The 21,420-nt window shown below is 43.4% G+C and overlaps 1 protein-coding gene across 1 annotated transcript in view; it reads right to left on the reverse strand.

Annotated features, from left to right (window-relative positions):
• The window catches only part of OLFML2B (olfactomedin like 2B), a 216,320-nt gene that overhangs the window by 157,802 nt on the left and 37,098 nt on the right, over nucleotides 1–21,420 (reverse strand). The window contains exon 2 of the mRNA XM_075182763.1: nucleotides 17,837–17,986. Coding sequence (XP_075038864.1) covers nucleotides 17,837–17,986 — 150 coding nt within the window. The remainder of the gene's footprint in view (nucleotides 1–17,836; nucleotides 17,987–21,420) is intronic.

The raw sequence follows: 21,420 nt of genomic DNA on the forward strand, positions 1-21,420 counted from the left end.
GCTTATCTATAGGGAGAGGGGGGAACTGCCCTGCATATCTATAGGGAGGGGGGGGAACTGCCCTGCATATCTATAGGGAGGGGGGGGGGAACTGCCCTGCATATCTATAGGGGGGGGGGACTGCCCTGCATATCTATAGGGAGGGGGGGGGACTGCCCTGCATATCTATAGGGAGGGGAACTGCCCTGCATATCTATAGGGAGGGGGGGGAACTGCCCTGCATATCTATAGGGAGGGGGGGGAACTGCCCTGCATATCTATAGGGAGGGGGGGGGGGGACTGCCCTGCATATCTATAGGGAGGGGGGGGGGAACTGCCCTGCATATCTATAAGGAGGGGGGGGAACTGCCCTGCATATCTATAGGGAGGGGGAGAACTGCCCTGCATATCTAAAGGGAGGGGGAACTGCCCTGCATATCTATAGGAAGGGGGGGAACTACCCTGCATATCTAAAGGGAGGGGGGGAACTACCCTGCATATCTAATAGGGAGGGGGGGACTACCCTGCATATCTATAGGGAGGGAGAGGGGGGACTGTCATGCATATGTATAGGGAGGGAGAGGGGGACTGTCATACAAATCTATAGGGTGGGAGGGGGGGCTGCCATGAAAATCTATAGGGAGGTAGAGAGGTTGATATGTATGAAGGAGGGCAGAGGAGGGGGGCTGATATATGTGACTGGGGGAGTTTTGATGTGACGGGGGGGGATAGCTAGCTAGCAGAGTGGAGGTAAGGAAAATAGCTGCAAGGGGGGTGGATGCAGGGTGGGAGGTAAAGAAAATGGCTGCAGCAGGGGTTAAGGAAAATGGCTGTGCGGGGGGGGGGGGGTTGTGGTTAAGGAAAATGGCTGCAGGGGGTATTTAAAAAATAGAGCAGCTTTGGGGGGCAGAATCTCATGATTGTGTGGTGGTCACATGGGTGGTCTCAGCAATCACTAGAATACTAAATATTAGTGAGATGGGGCTGGTAGAGGTTTGTATTTGATTGACAACAAATATTCAGATATTGCTTATATATGCCTGTCCAATGGGGTACTTTTAGCTGGCCATAATGGAGTGTTTTGTTTTAACTAAAGGGCCTAATCATTCAGGGTTTGCATTATAATACATTTTTGCATTTTCAAAAAAGGACGCCAACTTTCCAGAAGCCAGCGAGAGGATAACAAAGTTGCAAGAGAGAAGAGCAAGGACAGGTAAGAGACAATGGCACAATCTGTCTAAATCTGAATGCTGGAGAATACACCTGAACATTCATATTCAGGAGTGTTCCTATACACCTATATATTCGGAGGGGGGGGGGGGCTGCGGCCGTATTAGCCTAGGGCGGCCAGAACCCTTAATCAGGCCCTGGCACAGAGTGTGCGCAAATTGAGGAATTGAGTAATAGGTTTGCCATGGGTCTTATACGTAGCTGGAAGCAGTTGTGGAGAGGTGTGAAGCGTGTGTCTGTGATGGGAAAGGAAACAGCTAAATCTGTAGTCTGCAAGGGAGGTGAGTGTGAGGTTTAGGCTGAAATCCTGTGTGCTCTCTTACAGTAAGCTTCCAAGTCACAAGTGTGGTTTGTGACTGGTAAACCTAGTTAGGATAGGTTTCCTGACAAAATAGAGGTGATATATTGTTTGACTGCTTGAATATATGATAAGATATTAAATCAGGGAGTGGCTAGAGGTGGCTGTTCGTGACACATGGTTTAAAGAAAGACCTGGTCCAATCCCTAACGAAAAACCCTTGCAAGTCTGGGGCATATGTGCTGGGATAATGCACATTTGATCTAATGAATTTGACTGTCTTTAAGTACTGAGGGACTGTAGAGACCTGTTTTGAGTGTAAAGTGCATCTGCATTCACAAATTAACTTCTTATTGTAAAAATAGAGCATTACTTTTGAAGTGAAACCTAGTGAAAATCTTTCAAGGAGATGAAAATATGTAACAGAAGTGACGTCTTGCATTTACTCGCCAAGGGATCCTTCAAACTCTGTAGACATCAGCTTCTAAAGAATCATCTCTTCACATTCCCATACCTCATTTCTGGGGTTCTTCCCTAAATTTAATTTCCTCCTGCTACTTTCTATGGTGCTTTTATTAGTTCTCCTTTTCATAGTACTCTGCAGACTCTGTACATACCTGGCCATCAGTGAAAGATATCCTTATCTATATGCAATTCACTGGGGTTGATAGTAATGCGGGGAGTTGATCTCTTCCTCTCTGTGTTTCGATTATATGGTTTCCAACTCATAATTGTACCCCAGATCAATGACCTTCCACCACTGTCTTGCAACTACTGGCATGCAAAGTGCAGTTGCTGCCTGTGTCGACAGCACTCCTTCCTTCCTTCCGTTTGACCCAGGGCCGTCTTTCCCATTGGACACAATGGGCAGGTGCCCGGGGGCCCTGCAGCCCAGGGGGGCCCGTCAGAGGCAGCACAAACAAAAAAACCCTGAAAAAAAAGAAGAAGAAAATACTTACCTTGCTGTCAGCTGGCGATCCGGCTCCCTCCCTGGTCTCCTCCATACATTAAAACTGGGAAATGCTTTTAACTTTGTGCACAACAAAGAGCACACCCACAGCACAACCTAATTCTGGATTTTGGAACTGCCCCTGTAAAACTAACTGCTCAGCCTGTCTGTTTTCTAGTCCCTTTTTGGAAATAGGCATGATGGAAAACGTAAAACACACATGGTAAAAGATTACTTGCCTACTTTCTGCAACTGGTGTCCGGGAGAGGGGCGTGACTGGAGGGCGGGAGAGGGTGGGGTGGGGCTAAGCACGGCATTTTGGACCCGCCCCCCGAAACAGAAATTCCGTTTTGTCTCTGAGGGCAGGGCCAAAATGGCGCAATTCACCGCGAATTGCGTCATTTTGGGAATTAAGTTGTGGGATGCGGGAGACTTGCCTGAATTTCGGGAGTCTCCCGGATAGTCCGGGAGAGTTGGCAAGTATTGGTAAAAGTGCCATTTTAAAGTTCTGTCTACTATAACTTGAGGACCATCTGTTTCACTGATTTATAAATTTTTGTTTATTTTTCTAAAATGTTACTCATATTAACCCTACCTCAAAACTGTAATGGTTGCAAAGTGGAGGAACAGTGAGTAGGTGTCAAATGCACATGCCACTGGTACATACAACACTAGGATACTGTTTTGGGGGCAATAAGGGGGTTTCACAAATTCATGAGCTTCCGCATGCAAATGGCTGCATCTGCACAAAAATAGACATGTGACATTACAAAAGCAATTGCGCTACTGAACCACAGTTTTGCACTATATATGACCCTTTTTCTTCCCTCATGAAATTGCCATATCTGCATTCTGTAATCTTCTTGTCTCTTGTTAAGGTTTAATTGCACTATAGATGTCAGTTTGCACTACATTAGTATATGATTTGCATAAAAATGTGTAATGAAAGTGATGTCATGCACTTCCCCTGCATACTCTGTTTGAAACTTCCAAGCCCCGTGATCTGTGTGATCCACGCTGATCTGTGTAATACAGCACAAATCTGCTGCCCAGTCCATCCTGTTGCCTTCCTTGTGTTCTCATGCCTCTTCTACCTCTTGCACTCCCCCCTCTCTCTTCCATATAGTCCTCAGCAGAGGTGAGTCCCACCACCTCAGTGCTGCAGACACAGAGGCACATATTCCTGTCACTGACTGTGTGTCAAATTGTTAGCAATTATCAGAGTGAAGTTCAAGCACTGTTGAGTACCAAAGGTCTTTCATGCAAACCAAATCAAAATACATTTTCAATGACAAAATGAAAGAATTTCACTTAAAATGTGCTAGCATGGCACACACAAATTTGTTTTTTAATTGGAAAATGTACAAAGGGTTTTTGACAGCCATAATCCACATAACGCTTCTTAACACAGTCCCCATAGATTAATATAGGGACTGCGAAGTTCTGCAGCGCATGCAGCTTTGAAAAGCTTTGCATTTTGCAGAACGGTAATGCCATCTCAGGATGGCATTAACTGACTGGTACCCCAGAAGGTGGGGATCCCCATTCTGGTATCTTGCTGTTGTGCTTCAACCATTAAGGCTCTTATAGTTACTGGGGTTCTCTTCCTCTCTTTAATCAAACTGGCTCTTGTGGCAGTTGACACACACCTGCTCCCAATATATTGGGGGCACTCCCAATCTTTTTGGAACCCTGACAATTTGGGGTTTTAATGTGCCACATGCAGCACCTGTCGCTCTCCACCCCCTTATGGGGGACTTGAAATAATGGAGTTCTTTGCCTCTCTTTTTACCCCTACATGGGCTATTACAAATTTGTACCTCAAGGCGCTGGCTGAATATCCCCCTTTCTCAATCACCGGGGCAGCCAGGGACATTGTCTTTACCTGTCCTTGGTCCCCTGCAATATGTCTGTGCTTTCTTCAGGGCACAAAGCCAGATTCTTTATAGTCTCTGGCTCCCACTTGACTTCCCATTACCCAGTGTTTGTTGATCTTGCGCTGTTGGTCACGCTCCCCACCAATGACTCAGATGCATATGTTACCGGCGACCACCCCACACTGAGGCACTCGCTTCTCTGCACTGAATATCTGGGGTTGGAGCCAAAATGTGTATGTTTATTATGTCTATATGTATTGGAATAACTTTCCCCTATAAAATTTGAAGTCACGCTTCAGCGACAGTTCAAGCATAGGAAAGTATGATCCAGAGTATTTTTTAAGTACTCGATTGTTGTAATCATATGTACCTAACCAAAATATAATCTGAATCTACTTAACTTGACAAGCTGTACATAAAATAGTTAACTCTGAGTTCATAGTATGTTACAACAACGATAATAGTTAAATGTATTCTCAGTCACCCATATGTTATTTGTTTATATAACCACCCATATGTTTTATTTATATAAAATGAATAGGAGATGTGTATATGTCACATGATTCAAATCATTTGCTGACGAAGTCAGTTAAACTGTCACTTCATCCTCGCGATTAACCCATTGAAATTACAATCATAGTAGTAGTATAGGATCCTCACTGGAAAAGACTTACGGTCGAGAAAAGTGGAGTTGAAGTCACTTTAGAAAAGTTTAACCATGCAGAAGCGCAATTGTGGGCAAGTGCCTGCGTTGGTTATACCAAAGGAGATAACGTCTGGGAATGCCAGAAATAGGAAGCGTTATTCTCTTGACCTACCCTAGTGTCCCGAGAAGATTACAAGCATAAAAAAGGACTTATTTGCAAGCTATGGGAGCCAGACAGTCACAACAGGGGGGTCATTTTAAAACAGGTTAACTATATGGTAGAACCGCAAGTGTTTGCAATATACATTATGAGTAGAAAATATGGTATGAAAGCAACTATCTATTGTCAGAAGTGGACGAAAATAAGTGCTAAATGTGTGCTACCTTTTCCTAGTGTTAGCAGCTTTGATTCTCATCCATCCTGGACCCAGGGGCAGATTGGTGACTAGCCTTACCGGGAAGATTCACGGTAGGCCGGTATTCTAACGAGGCCGCCTTAATAATGAATGAATTTTTTTTTAAAGTACACCCTGCAAGCGCCGACACTGGGTAGTGGGTATTTGGTGCAGAGGGGGGGGGGATGGGTCAAAGATATTAATGGTCAGTGGAAAGCAACAGGCAGCCGATCGCGAGGCTGCCTGTTGCTTAATGGGGTCCCACAATGCTGCGCAGTCAGACAGGAAGTTCCTGTCTGATCTGAGAAGCGATTCTGCGTGCCGCAAGATAAGTGAGGGGAGGAGGGGGCTGCACATGGATAAAGGTTACTATTAGAGATGCTCAGGCTTGCTTCCCCGAGAACCGAACACACCCGAACTTAGCATATATTTCGCGCTTTTTCGGAATTGAAAACGAGGCAAAACGTCATTGTTATGTCATCGAATCTCGGGAGTTTTGAAATCTATAAGTACCGCCCTCCACAGCGATCTAGCGCCATTTCACAGAGGAATAGAAAGAGGAGGGGGTAGCAGTGTTCAACAAAGTCTACAGTGACATTTAGGAGAGCTCCGTTGCTAATTGTCATTGCGGAAATACAAATACTAGTGCTGGCAGGCTTGTTGTAATTCTGCAGTCACATTCTACTGTGTTATATAGGTAGCACACAAAGAGGAGAACTCCATTGCTAATTGTCATTGCTGAAATACAAATCCTAGGGCTGGCAGGCTTGGTGTAATTCTGCAGTCACATTCTACTGTGTTACATAGGTAAAACACAAAGAGGACAGCTCCATTTCTCCATTGCTAATTCTCATTGCTGAAATACAAATACTAGGGCTAGCAGGCTTGACTCCTGAATTTGCAGTCAAAGTGTACGGTGTTATATAGGTTACACACAAAGAGGATCCATTGCTCCATTGCTAATTGTCTGTCACTCACCGGACTGTGAGTGCCATTTCTCCTGTGTTCAGGAACCGTGGCCGTCCGCCATCCTGAGGGTCTGCGCATGTGCAGCCCTTATGAAACCTTCTGTACCTGTTGCTTTTAATTGATTGGATGATCAGGCAACCCTCCCTATTTAAACCACCTGTGATCATTACCTGGTTGCCTGATCTTGGAGTCTCATTCCCCATGAGCCTCTGAAGGTGTTCCTGTGTTTCCTCGTGTATTCAGCTCCAGCTGATTCCGGTCTACTTCGATTGTGGTTTCCAGACCACTTCAACTCTCCTGTGTTCATCGTGTCTGCACTCAGCTGATTCCTATCTGCTACTGCTGCCGGATTCCAGTCCGCCTCAACTCTCCTGTGTTCAGCGTGTCTGCTCTCCGCTGCCTCTGTTACTCCTGCCGGGTTCCAGACCGTCTCAACTCTCCTGTGTTCATCGTGTCAGCTCTCCACTGATTCCTATCTGCTACTGCTGCCGGATTCCAGACCGTCTCTACTCTCCTGTGTTCAGCGTGTCTCCCCTCCGCTGCCTTCGCTACTACTGCCGGATTCCAGACCGCCTCTACTCTCCCGTGTTCAGCATGCCTTCCCTCCGCTGCTTCCGCTACTACTGCTGGATACCAGACAGCCTCAACTCTCCCGTGTTCATCATGTTTCCAGTTTTACTTACTACTGCTTCCTGAGTATTGCTCCGTTGATTACCGGTTACCTTCCGTGCGCTGCACCAACCTGATTACCGCTTCCATCCTCCAGTGGTCTCTCCTCCTGCCGGCGTTCAGCCGTTCAGGTATCCCTGCACGTCTCCTTGACAGCCTGCTCTCCTGAACCGCGGTATGCATACTTTCCATTGACTTTGCTATTGTATTGCATATCCGTCTGGACTGTGTTGTGTTCATCTCCGGAGTCTTCCATCTACTGAGGTTATTGTTACTATTGACTTTGTTTCCTATTACCTGAATCTCTATAGTGACTTTGTATACTTCAAGCAGCGCTTGTCAGTTATTATTGTATTGTGGTTATCATCGTGGGATCAAGTTCCGTGTGCCCCGTGTATCCTCAGTATTCCATTCATCTCCTCGTGCCCCTCCTCACATATATATAGCAGTGGTACAACTTGCTGAACGCAGACCACTGACTCCTGTTTCCCATTGGCACCAGTTTCAAGTATCCTCTCACATAAGCAGTGGTACAACTTGCTGTACGCAGACCACTGACTTCCCCGTTACCTACTTGCACCTGGAATCCATTCTTTCACTATAGACAGTGGTACAACTTGCTATACGCAGACCACTGACTTTCACTACCTCCTCTCTACTCCTGGACATTCCTCCTCACTATAGCAGTGGTACAACTTGCTGTACGCAGACCACTGACTCTCCTCACGTTTACTTGTCCATCTGGTTCCTCGTGTTTATACATCCAAGTCATTACCAGTTGCTGCTAGTCATAGACTTTCCTTGAGCATTCTCTTACCATCTGCTGATTCTCCTGTTCCGTTGTCACCCTGCTACCAGTGGACCATAGTACCAGCTATATTACTCTGGTAAGAACATCATCTGGTGATATCCTGGGCAAAGACTCCTAGTGCCCGTGACATTGTCATTGCTGAAATAGAAATTATAGGGCTGGCTAGCTTGGTCTAAATCTGCAGTTGCATTTTACTGTACCTTAGCTCACTCAGAAACAGGAGAGGTGGCAGGGTTCAGTGCTGAAACAGAAATTGTAATAATAGGGCTGTCAGTGTTCTTAAAAGTCTCCAGTGACATTCTACTGTGCCATAGCTCATACTTAAACAGGAGGGGTGACATTGTTGTTCGTCACTCTACATTCATCTCATGTGCTAAAGCCTATGTTCAAGTGCATAGTTTAAGTCAGGGAAACAAAAATGTAAATAAAAAGCTTGTATCTTTTTAAAAGAAAAAAAAACGCTCTAATAAAGTTGAAAGTTTACTGTAGAAAAACATAACATTTCCAAGATGCTGTTCTACCCAAAATATTACCAAGCATACCAGCATCAGGTAGCTCCCTTCTCTTAGCTAGATTTCACCACCTGCAATCTACACTGTCATCATATTCACCCTCATCATTGTGTAAATGTTCCTCAAACAATACTAATTCATCCCCGCTGGAATTTATTATCACCGAAGTCTGTGTACTTTGATGTAATTGCCGATAATGGCCTTCCTCATGGAATTTGTAGTTAATTTTATGGCAGAGCTGTCACGATTTTTGGGCAATTCTTTTACACCAGACCAAATGTCAAAATGTTGTGCTGACTCATCTGCATCACCACTGGGTGTCTTGGGAAAGCTAAGTTTTTTCCTAGAAGCAGTTGCCAGAGAAACTGAAGGAGGAGACGTCGTTGTGTCATGTACCACTTGAGCTGTCAGCCTGCTGACCAGGAGCTTATTGCATCTCTTGTGATCTGGGACAGTGGAAAATAAAGACATAGCTCTTAAACCTAGGATCAAGCACAGTTTCCAAAATGTAGTGATACAGTTTCAAGATGTTGATAACTCTTGGATCCTGGCGAAGCGAATTAAGTACTTAATCTACAATTACAATATAGTTAGCAGATTTGCTTTGTTTCATTTCCTCCTTCAATGTTTCTAGCTGCTTCTCAAAAAGTTTACTTAGGGCAATCACTTGACTCAAACTAACAATGTATGCACTCTCTTCACAGGTGACTACTTTGCTGGACTAAAGTACATTTCCCCTCAAATTATATTTTTCTTGCAGCTGCTGCATTCTCCTACATGCTGGTGCACAATCCGAAAATGACCCTAAATATTTCGGGACACAGACAGCATCTCCTGCATTGTCATTTTTTAAAAAGTTATGTACCACCAAGTTGATTGTGTGAGCAAAACAGGGAATGTGATAGAATTCCCACTTCTGTAATGCTCTAACAATATTGGTGGCATTATCAGAAATTACATATCCGCAGGAGAGTCCAAGCAGGATAAGCCATGTTGCAAGAGACATACCTTAGTTTTTCAAACAGGTTGTCAGCGGTATTACCTCTGACCTGCGCCTAGTCTTGTCTCTGATAACCCCCTCTCATTCCCGCCTTCAAGACTTCTCACGTGCTGCTCCTCACTTATGGAATTCCCAACCACGCTCAAATCAGACTTTCCCACAGCCTTTAAATCTTTAGATGCTCTTTGAAAACCCATCTCTTTTTTAGAGATGGGTTGCACCCTCACAAATATCCCAATCTCCACTCTGAGCCACACTCGCTCCTCTTGTTTAAGCTGTGCCCTCTTCCCTTTAGAATGTAAGGGTCCTCCATATCCTTTGTTTTCATGTCACCATTCATTTTGTCTGCCTTGTCTGTGCGTGTTTTACGTATGTCCTGTTTTATGTATGTCCTTGTCTTCCCTACTGTACGGCGCTGTAGAGCACTGTGGTGCCCTACAAATCTACTATAATATTAATAATAATAATGATAATGATAATGATAATAAAATGCCTCTTAGTGAAGCAGATGATACACAGAGTTGCCTGCCTCAGAAAAATGTGAGCCTGGATCCCTGGTCAGTCAGACTGTTCAGAAAAATCTGTGCATGTGGTGGTGGTGGTGGATGCTTTAAAACTGGTGAGTACAGGTTTAAGTTTATTACCCTAACCTAGAGTAGTTGCATTAATGTGTAAACATTTCAAGCCTTTTTTCAATGATAAGATGCCTTAAAGAGTTTTAGTTTTCTATCGTTTTATTTTCGCTTTAGTTTTTACAGAAAAGGCAAACTTGGAAAATGCAGCTTTCTGTGTAGAATTCTGCATGGAAATTACAGGATACCAGTAATGCAACACAGTCACTGACTTCAGGTACATCCACAAGACTTTGCTTTCACCATTCTGCATCATTGGTACTAACAATGTCTGCCCAATCTTTTCTGTCAAGCTGTCTTATTAAATCTGATAGTGCTTGAGGTCATACAGAATGTGCATTGACAGGATCAATAATCTGAAAGTGGGTATATATTTTGGCCTTAAAATCAAACCTTCTCATCTTCAACAGCTTGAACACCTTCAGCATAACAGGTGGCCCAGTAGAACAGTTCATGACATTCTTAATTAGGTACCTCTACATTATCTTAGCTAAAATCTAGTCAAGCCCAGGGGTGCCAGCTGGGTGTATGTATGTATGTATGTGTATATATATATATATATATATATATATATATATATATATATATATATATATATATATATATATATATACACACACACACACACACACGGCCAGCGGCGGACTGGCCTACCGGGACACCGGGAGAATCAACAGTAGCCCAGGCGCTTTAAGACCACACACCCTTTTTGAAGAGGGAAGGGTGGATTCCTCCCCCTGACCCGCCGACCATGGGGGGCCAGAAGGCAAGCAGCAGCCAACTTTCTTCTTCTTCACCATGTGACAGCTGCCGTCCTTTGTGTGCAGTGCAGGAAGCGCGACAAGGTAAGTAAGTGTTCATCATCATCAACATTTATTTATACAGCAAATTCCGTAGAGCTTTACAATTAGGAACAAACATTAATAAAACAATACTGGATAATACATACAGACAGAGAAGAGAACCCTGCTCGCAAGCTTACAATCTATAGGACAATGGGAGTTTGAAACACAAGGGCATGTGCTACATCATATTGCACACTGGACCAGCTAGAATGCCCGGGAAAAGTCCTGTAATAGAGAATGGGAGGATGTGATGAGAGTGGAAGAGAGACGCAGATCTTGTGCAGAACGGAGGTGTTGAGTTGGGAGATATTTTGAGACAAGTGTGGAAATGAATGTCAGTGCCTTGATGGCCTTGTATGTTAGTAGAAGAATTTTATATTCGGATTTGTTGAAATACAGGCAACCAATGTAGAAACTGACAGAGTGGCTCAGCAGAGGAAGAACAGTTTGCAAGGAAAATTAATCTAGCTGCTGCGTGCATAGTAGATTGTAGGGATTCAAGTCTGACTTTGGGAAGACCATTAAGGAGGGAATTGCAATAGTCATTGTAGGAGATGATGAGTGCATGAATTAAGGTTTTTGCGGTGTCTTGTGTGAGATATGTGCGTATTCTGGAAATGTTCTTAAGAAATCATTAGAGGTGCAAGATTTACGCCAGTGACGTTCTGCCTTACGAGAACGTTTTTGTAGTGTTCGTGTTACTTTAGTCTGCCACAGTTGGCAATGAAGTCTACGCAGAGTATGTAGTGTCGCTGGAGCCACGTGATCAAGGGCAGTTGCTAGGGTTTGGAGAAAATGGGGTACTGCCCGATCAGGGGAGGAGAATGTAGAAATTGGGGAGAGAAGGTGTTGGAGAGAGGTGGAAAACTGTTGGAGATCAATATAGTTGATATTCCTGCGGTTGTGAGGAGGCTTGGAAGAGTTTGACACTGGGGAGGGTAAAGAACTGGGGGTGAGCAAGTATCTAATAAGGTGAGATCTGAGAGGGGGAGAGGAGTGTTAAGGAAATCAGAAACTGAGCATAGTCTAGAGAAAACAAGATCAAGTCAGTGGCCATCCTGATGAGTAGCGAATCCACTTGGAGAGGTCAAGTGTGGAGGTTAGAGAGAGTAGTTTGGAAGCAGCATTGGGACGTGGAATAGAAATAGGAATGTTGAAATCACCCATGATGATGGTGGGGATGTCAGAGGATAAGAAGTGAGGCAGCCACGCAGAGAAGTGTTTAAGAAATTGTTGGTGTGGACCAGGGGGGGGCGATAGATGAGAGCAACATGCATAGAGAACGGGTTAAAAATCCTTACAGCATGTACTTCATGTGAACGTGAGTGATGGGACATTTGGTAGAACTGTGAACCTGCACTCTGGGTAGAGAAGTAGTCCAACCCCCCTCCTTGTCTGCCTCCCGATCTGGGGGTGTGGGTGAAATGGAGACCTCCATGTGAAAGGGTTGCAGATAAGGCAGTGTCTGATTGCCATGTTTCTGTTATTGCTAGAAGGTTTAGGTTGTTTGAGAGGAAGAGATCGTATACAGAGGTAAGTTTGTTACAAACAGAACGTGCATTCCAAAGGGCACATTTAAAGGACTTTGGAAGAGAGGGGAGACAGGTGATGCATTTGAGATTTGCTGGATTTCTGTAGTGTTCAGATATATGCGTGTGGGAGAAGTGAGGGGGACCTGGATTAGGTGATATATCACAAGCTAATAGAAGCAGGGAGGAAGAAAGGTAGGAAATATGATTGTAAGATGTGTGTCTTTTAGTTTCTGGCGACAGGGTGAGGCTGTTAAAGTTATTGAATTTAAATAGGAAAAGAGTTCATGAGTGTTCACTAGAGGTGAGTGAAGTAATTATGGGGCAATGTGGACAGAGGTGTGTGTTGCAGGATGGGTGAGGGAAGATAATGCCATGAAAAGAGAGAAAGAAAAATATTTTAGCAAGCATTGGGATTTATGAGTAAAATTGCAAAAAAATTAAAAGAATTATCTAATTACAATGTCCTGTGTAATCAGAAAATTAGTGCAGAGTGAGGCTGCAGCAAATGTAGTTTATTCATGGATATCTGGATAGTATACAGTAATGATGTGGGAGCTATGTGAGGGAGTGGGTGGAAGTGTTGAATGGAGAGAAATAAAGAGCAGGTGATTGAGTAGCTGAGTTTTTGCAGAGTCATGAGAGAGGAGAGTTGTTCAAATTCATTCATCATTTTTTCCTACTTGTGATGGCAGACAAAGCCTTAAGTAGATTGAAAGCACAGTGATGAGATAGGGGACTGAAATAGCTATAGCATGGGTAGGGAGTGGCTGATCAAGCAGTACAGCAGGCTGATTAAGCAGAGGCAATGTTGTAGGTAAAATAAACTGACAAATAAAACAAACATTCATGAGCTGAGTAGACAATAAGATCAGAGTCCATAACAGTCTTCATGTTGTGAAGCTTGTAGCCAGAGAGAGATGGAAACTTCAGGGGTAGAATATAGTTTTTCAAGTGAATACTGACTGTTGTCCTTGTGTAGCTGTGATAATAGGCAGAATGTTCTTCTCTGTTTCCTCCTGTTTCCTCCATTATAACTCTGAATTATGCTGTTTACATTTTTGTTTTACACTTGTATCTATACACTTAGAGCTATACACACTAACTTTGCAGCCATTCTACAATGAATAAATAAGGCATACTTGCCAACTCCCGGAAACAAGTTTCCGGGAGAGGGGGCATGACTGGAGGGAGGGAGGGGGCGGGGCAAGGCCAATCGCGTCATTTGGCCCCAACCCCTGCGAAAACGGAATTTCCGTCGCGGGGGCCGGGGTCAAAATGACACGATTGGCCTTGCACCGCCCCCTCCCGCCCTCCAAAATGGCGTGATTCACCAAGAATCACGTCATATGACGCGATTCTCGGTGAAATCAAAGATGCGTGAGAAATGCCAGCTCGCCAGGGACCCTGGGAGACTGACCCGAATTTCGGGAGTCTCCCGGACTTTCCTGGAGAGTTGGCAAGTATGAAATAAGGTTAACAAACACATGTGATCAGTGTTCTTCAATCAGCCCTCAATAAACTCCCCCACCAAACCCTAGCAATAAAAAGTTTAAACAAACAAGCAGTGAATGGACAGCATACCATTATAAATAAAATTGCACGTTCTTAATTCAGATCAGACTCTGTTGCAATAAGGCTGTAGTAATTACCATTAGAAAAGTGTTGTGTGTGTATGTGTGTGTGGGCGGGCAGGTGTGGGCAATGGGGCTTCTGGCAATGTAATGGGGCGAGAGCAGGCTTATTGTAAGTGAAATGGGGTTAGTGAAATGGGGTTAGAACAGTAGTGCCCCAGTTCACATCATGCCTCATAATTGTGCCCCCAATTCATATCATGCCTCATAGCTGTGCCCCCAATTCATATCATGCCACATAGCTGTGCCTCCAATTCACACTATGCCACAGTTGCCCCAAGAAATTCATGGTATGCCACAGAAATTCATAGTATGCCACTGTTGCCCCCAGAAATTCATAGTATGCCAGTTGTCCCCAGAAATTCATAGTATGCCACAGTTGCCCCCAGAAAGTCATAGTATACAAAGGTATATGTGCCCCTCAATTTGCTGCTCTTACTTACCTTTCGGGAGCTGCTTCAATAAAACAGCCGGTGATGGCCGAAACCGAGCTTCTGCGCTTCGTTACGGCTGTTATCTGCTGCTTTACTGAAGCAGCTTCAGAGCAGGCGTGCCAGACAAAAGTGGTCAGCGTGCCACATCTGGCACGCATGCCGGGGGTTGCCGACCCCTGGTCTAGAGAAACTCTTTTCTCTAATAGCATTGGATCAATTTCCATTGCAGCAGTATTCTTTACATAATCGCACTGCATAAAATTTAGTGGCAAATTTTTATTCAGACTATATGTTTCTCTTTGAAGTCTGTGAAACACTGGTTCATCTGCCTGAAACAAAATATTGTATTCATTGATCAATTTCAGAGCAAAAGACAGAAACTCAAAAAGTACATGATTAATATGGCATAACAACGTTCTCAGAGCCTGTTCTGTACTATAGCTAGGACCTTCAAACTAAAAATTAGTAAAATACAGCCATAATGCCTCCAAGTGTGGCCAAAAGTTTAGAGAATGACACAAATATTATTTTTCACAAAGTCTGCTCCCTCAGTTTTTATGATGGAATTTTCATATAATCCAGACCGTCATGAAGAGTGATCATTTCAAAGTCCCTATTTGCCATGACAATGAACTTTATCCCAAAAACAACATTTCCACTGCATTTCAGCCCTGCCATAAAAGACCAGCTGACATCAGGGGGTAAATGTATCATACCCCGGTTTGTCAACTCCCGCGAGTTCGGCGAGTTGACAGCTTAAATTTAAAGCGGCGCTGCCTTGTAAAGGGAAGTTTCCCTTTACAAGGCAGCGCTGCTTTAAATTTAAGCTGTCAACTCGCCGAACTCGCGGGAGTTGACAAAACCGGGGTATGATACATTTACCCCCAGGTCATTGATTCTCTCATTAACACAGGTGAGAGCGTTGACCAGGACAAGGCTGGAGATCACTCTGTCATGCTGATTGAGTTACAATAAAAAACTGGAAGCTTTAAAAGGAGGGTGGTGCTTGAAATCATTGTTCTTTCTCTGTTAACCATGGTTACCTGCATGGAAAGAAGTGCAGTCATCATTTTCAAAGGCAAGGATATTCTTGCTAGTAAAATTGCAGCTAAATCAACCATTTATCGGATCATCAAGAACTTCAAGGAGAGAGGTTCAACAGTGCTGCTAGCTCCAGGACCGTCTCTTAAAGTTGATTCAGCTGCGGGATCTGGGCACCACCAGTGCAGAGCTTGCTCAGGAATGGCAACAGAGAGGTGTGAGTGCATCTGCACACACAGTGAAGCAAAGACTTTTGGAGGATGGGCTGGTGTCAAGAAGGCCAGCAAAGAAGCCACTTCTCTCCAAGAAAAACATCCGGGACAGACTGATATTCTGCAAAAGGTACAGGGATTGGAATGCTGAGGACTGGGGTAAAGTCATTTTCACTGATGAATCCCTTTCAGATTGTTTGAGAACTTGTGGTCAATCCTCAAGAGGAGGATAGACAAACAAAAACCCACAAATTCTGACAAACTCCCAGCATTGATTAGACAAGAATGGGTGGCCATCAGTCAGTATGTGGACCTGAAGTTGAATGATAGCATGCAAGGGTGAATTGCAGAGGTTTTAAAAAAGCAGAGTCAATATTGCAATTATTGACTATTTTCATAAACTTAATGTAATTGTCAGTAAAAGCCTTTGACACTTATGGAATGCTTGTAATTTTACTTCAGTAAACCATAGCAACATCTGACAAAAAAGTCTAAAAACACTGAAGCAGCAAACTTTGTGAAAGCCAATACTCTCAAAACTTTTGGCCATGACTGTACACATTCTTTTTAAGTAGCCACTGAGTCTGGCAACTTTTTAACATTTTATGGACAGGTGTATCAACAAAAATTGAAATTCACAGTACATCTGTCAACACTTACAACTCTTGCTGAAATGTCTATATATAAACCAAGTTAAATCCTCCAGTGACTTGGGAAGAAGTTTACAGGCATGAGAGGCTGTAAGTTAACTCATGTGACATGCACGTTTGTTGATAATCACCCAAGTGAATTCAGATGCAATATATGTTGCTACACTTTCATAGGAACCCATCAAGGAATTTCGTGTGTCAATGTAGAAGCCATAAAAGTTTTCACTTTGTAAATTATGCACTTTGAAGAGACTCTTCCCAGCCATAAATGCAGATTTTGCGCATGAGTCAAAAATTTTCATAAAATCTAACACAAACCTTTCAAAGTCAAGATTTACTTTGCACAAGAGAATACAAAATGCAAGATGTTTTACATTAGAAACATCAGTTGTCTCAGCTATTACAACAGATTATACCTTCAGAGTGTCATTGTAATACTTTCCAAGGCCATGCCATAAAACATTTGTTGTCTTCTGCTTTCTTAGCTTTACCTTTTCTATAACCTCTTTCTTTGGTAAACTCTTTACCAAAGTTTACAAAAGCCTCTGTAAAGCTACAAATCATGACTTTCAAGATAGTTATCTCTGTGTCTCTACTCAAACTTACTTGCATAAGTATATCTAATCAAGCAGATTGGCACCTGCTCAAAGTTTCCATTATTTTACCATATACATTGCTCTTGAGTGTTTTAGAAGGATAAATTTACAATTTGTCTTTATTGTAAAGTCTTTTTTTTTACTAGAGATAAGCGGTTCTGATTGGGAGTCCGACAGATTCGAATTTAGGGGTATGGAGTTGAACCGAGTTATGAGTCGTTTCATGCACCAATTTCGGATCTGAAAGAGGCAAAACTTAATTTCTGGGAAAATGTCTGATGTTGCAAGTTTTTGATTGATATTTTCTATATATAGCCCTTCCTCCTGTTCTCTGCTGCCATTTCAGAATTGATAGCATGTGGGTAGGATGTTTGCTGTAATTGTGTTGTCATATAGTCATAAAGTGAATTGTAGATTGTTGGACAGGGTGAAAAAGGTAATGTATATTGTCTCAGACAAGACTTCAACAACAGTGGGATTTATATTAGAATTTATACACACACTAAAGTTCAGAAGATTGCTAAGTTACACTGATTTGTTGTCTGTGTAAGCAAATATGTTTCTTTCATCCAGGACAGCATAATTTTCCTGTGCCTAGATTTAAATTTCACTAAAAGCAAAAATGAGTTTAACTAGGAAGTATAAAATATTTCATAATAGTATGTTTTTTTGGGATCAGAGCATGTTTGCTTTTTACTTATATAACTCATCTGAAGCAGTGTTTTTTTAAATCAGGATCTCAAGTACATCCAACCAATTATTCTAGTAGGCAGAATTATTGCTAATGCAGATACACTCTTTCACCTGCACATGATTATAGAAATTTTCAAAATGTGGAGGTGCCCTTTGCACATCCCAAATCGTACACATCTTATTTATGAATTGACAATTGCTGAGGAATGAAAATTGATGTCATTTGTAGACTTACATGCGTGTCTGTGTAAGCTGCCGCCGCATCTCTCTGCAGGATTTTGCCAATGTTGGTGAGGTTATCGTCAACAGTAGAATTAACATTCTCTGTCTTTATCTCAGTCAGAATTTCATCCAAATTCTCTTTTGTCCCTTTCTTCGATATAGCCTGCATTAAAGAAGAATTATATTTACTTATGCATAATGTTGCACCAAAGCACTGCTCAAATTATATTAAATGTACAGCCCTGAGAAGCAGGGCCTATCCGATGACTTTCATAATAACATGTGGCAAGTAGCTTAAAATCTCCATGATCATGTTACACCACTCTACCCTCTAAAGAGATGGCTGATGGTATGGGGAGATACTACTACAGCAATAATGGACACATTGGTAGAGGGGACCATATTTGGCAAGTGTCTGGGACCAAGGGAACAAGTTATTGCAGAGACTAGACTCCATTGAGGCTAGTGGGACCAAGAACAGTGAGTGTGGTAAACCTGTCTGGCATTTGCTTTATTTTGTATTCTCTAGTGCTACACAATAAAAGTATAGTTTCTAACTGAGTGACTAAAATGTACCTGGTTTCTTCAAGTGGGCATCAGTGGGCCAAACAAAGTCCAGCATCTTCACAATTGGTGGTAGAGTGGTGTCACTTAGTACTGGGTCCTACCTGGGTAGAGCTGCAGGAAAACAGTACGCACCAGGGCTCCACAAAAACGTTAATGTAAGAGGCCAGTCAACATACTACCTGGAACTTGCATTTAATGCTTTAAGGGAATAATGTCACAAGAAAGTCAACCAAAGGTTTCCATTGAAGTAGAATGACCCTACAAAAGATGTAAAAAGAATTACCTCCTGTGCTATGTCTGTTGAGAGGCATAGACTGTATTGGAACAGTGCTGTTGGACTAATTGACAGGCTGGCGGAATAGGATTATAATCACCTTAATGGCCTGGAGAAATTGATCATGAAGAGGAAGCTTAGCACTCAGGGCCCAGCACTTGAACCACTGGGGCAGGGTCAGTTATCAGTGGGTCAAGTGCATCTGCAGCCTCGCTAAAGGAATGGCTGGTTGCATTAGTCAATGAAGTAACATAGAGAGAGCAAGCCTATGTATTGCAGGCTGTATTGAAAGGGCCATTCCCATTGTCCTCAGAGACTGTACTTAACCCCCAAGTGGACCTGAGGGAGTGAAATGGAGGCAGGCTGAGGTTCAGGGACATCCACACGTTTAATTAGATAACCATGGATATTGACACTCACTTGCAGATCTATGAAGGCATAATGGGCATGCATTAAGTAAGTGAAAAAGATTGGTCCCGATATTTAGGACACAGCTTAACATGGAAGACTCTTAAAGCTTACCAAACTCTGGCCTGCAAGTTTTTATGCCAAGGTGAAGAGGGCAATGCTGGACCACTTGGAGGTGATTCCAGAAATAACTGGAAACTGTTTAGGACTCTCATACAGAGTTTACCAACCACTTGAGGAGGGCCTGTACTAAATGGATGGAAGGTAGGTGGGCCAGCACGGCAGAACAGATACAGGAAATGTGGAAATGTGTGTTGGAGTGGATACGTGACACCTTAGAACAAGCAGCCAATTTAGCTATGAATTTGTTACCCAGACAGAGAGTTATGGGGGGTCAAAATCACTCAGATTCCATCCAGTGCCCAGAGATGTCACCCCGTTGCTCACCCCATACCCTTTATCCACTGTACCCCAGCTCCAACTCCAGGCCTCAGAGATGCCTTGACAATGGAAGTAACCAGCTGGGATATATATATATATATATATATATATATATATATGGGGGAATTCTTCTGAGGCTGAGGCCCCTTTCCAGGTACTTGCACAGTATCATCCACAGTGGCTTGCTGTCAGGAAGATCCACTTGAGTTCTACGATGAATCATATCTACCTCAATGTGCCAGAGGAGAAGGAAGTGGTGTGCCACATGGACATGGTAGCGGGGAAGGGAAGGTGCATCCCAGTCAACTTGAAAGTTCACCTGCAAGTTGTTTGAGGGATCAGGAAGTATAGGGGCTCAGGGACATCGAACCCGACTTGGTCCCTAAGACCAATGTGGTACCCAATCAGATGGTTTGATAGCCACAGCAGGAGGGGGGATCCAGGACATTTAGGCAGCACATGTTTTTTTTGGAATGGTGAAATAATTATGGAACTGTGAAGGTAGGGGTTAGAGTGGACTGCCCACTAAGGTCATTTTGGTAATAATATGGGAAATGGACTGTTAACCCACTTTGTCTTAGCTGTCACCCGCAGACAGTCTGGGACCCAGAGAACAAACCCTTTAAGATCTTCTTCTGCAGCATGAAAGGTCCCCAATCTCAACCCCCAACCCTCATATCCTGATGAAAATGTGACCAAAATTGACTTGAGGGAGGTGGATAGGCAGGAATTGAATTTTGCAAGGTCCTGAGCCATTCCTAGGTAAATTGTGCAGTACCACGACTATCGTGGATGAGGACCCTAGGAGAGACTAGATCCTCTGGGGATCAGGCTCTTGTTCTTGTTACTACAATGCAATCTCCCCAAGAGCCAAGGACAGCAACTAAGCAATTGGTGCTGCACCAAAAGTATAGATCTCAACTCCTGTCCCTAGACAATGATGTGCCTGACGCAGGCTATTTTGGGAAGCAGAAAATTGGGGCCAGGCTACAACATATATGGTGTACGGCTTCATGTGATGCAAGTGAGTGTTTTTAAGGGTCCCCCTTACTGGGCACTCCTTCAGTCAATGCCTATAATCAGTTAAGCATTCCACTGGGTGGTAAAGGATAATGTGCAACCTCTACAGGTGTATAGTAGATCAGGGAAGACATTTATCCTCACCCCGGTCGGTTATGTCACCAGGTACCCAGAGGCAGTGGCTCTGACATACATTGAGGCAGTGCATGTGGCAGACAACTTGGTGGTATTTTTTAGCAGTGAAGGATGGAGGTAGGATATTAGAGACTTATCATATAAACTGGGCAAATGCCTACATATAATTGGTGGTAGGGGCAATGACAGTATGCTGCTAGCCATTGGAGAATCCCGAAAAACCCTACCTGACCTACCAGAGGGCATCAAAAAGAAACATGGGGGAGATACTGAAGTAACAGCAGCACCAATTTACCTGGAAATGTAGATAGACCCATGTACTACCCCAACTAGTAGATACTGGGGAGGCCAAGCCTATCAGGCAAGTTGAGTACAGGATGAGCCCCAATGTACTAGGAAAGGTAAAGGAGGAAGGAAGTGGAGTAGATATTGGCCATAGGAGTAATAGTTTCTCACTCGCAGTGACAAGTGCAGTATTGGTCCCCAAAAAGGACCGGACCATGCATGGATTATAGGAAGTTAAATGATGTGACTGTGACAGAAACCTACCCAATACCTCACATTGATAAGCTTGTAACAACCCTTTATGATGAGTTCCAATCCCTGGTATGTCCCTTATCTAAGAAAATGCTGGCCCAGTCCCTGGAGTGTGAGAAACAAACAGGTGATAAAAGTACAGCACAGTATAGACATTTGTAGTTTAGGCTCCTTCTATACTGGGCATTCTGGTACAACTGTTAGAAATCACAAAT

Source organism: Mixophyes fleayi, chromosome 8, assembly GCF_038048845.1.
Source record: "Mixophyes fleayi isolate aMixFle1 chromosome 8, aMixFle1.hap1, whole genome shotgun sequence".
Classification (NCBI taxonomy): Eukaryota; Metazoa; Chordata; class Amphibia; order Anura; family Limnodynastidae; genus Mixophyes; species Mixophyes fleayi.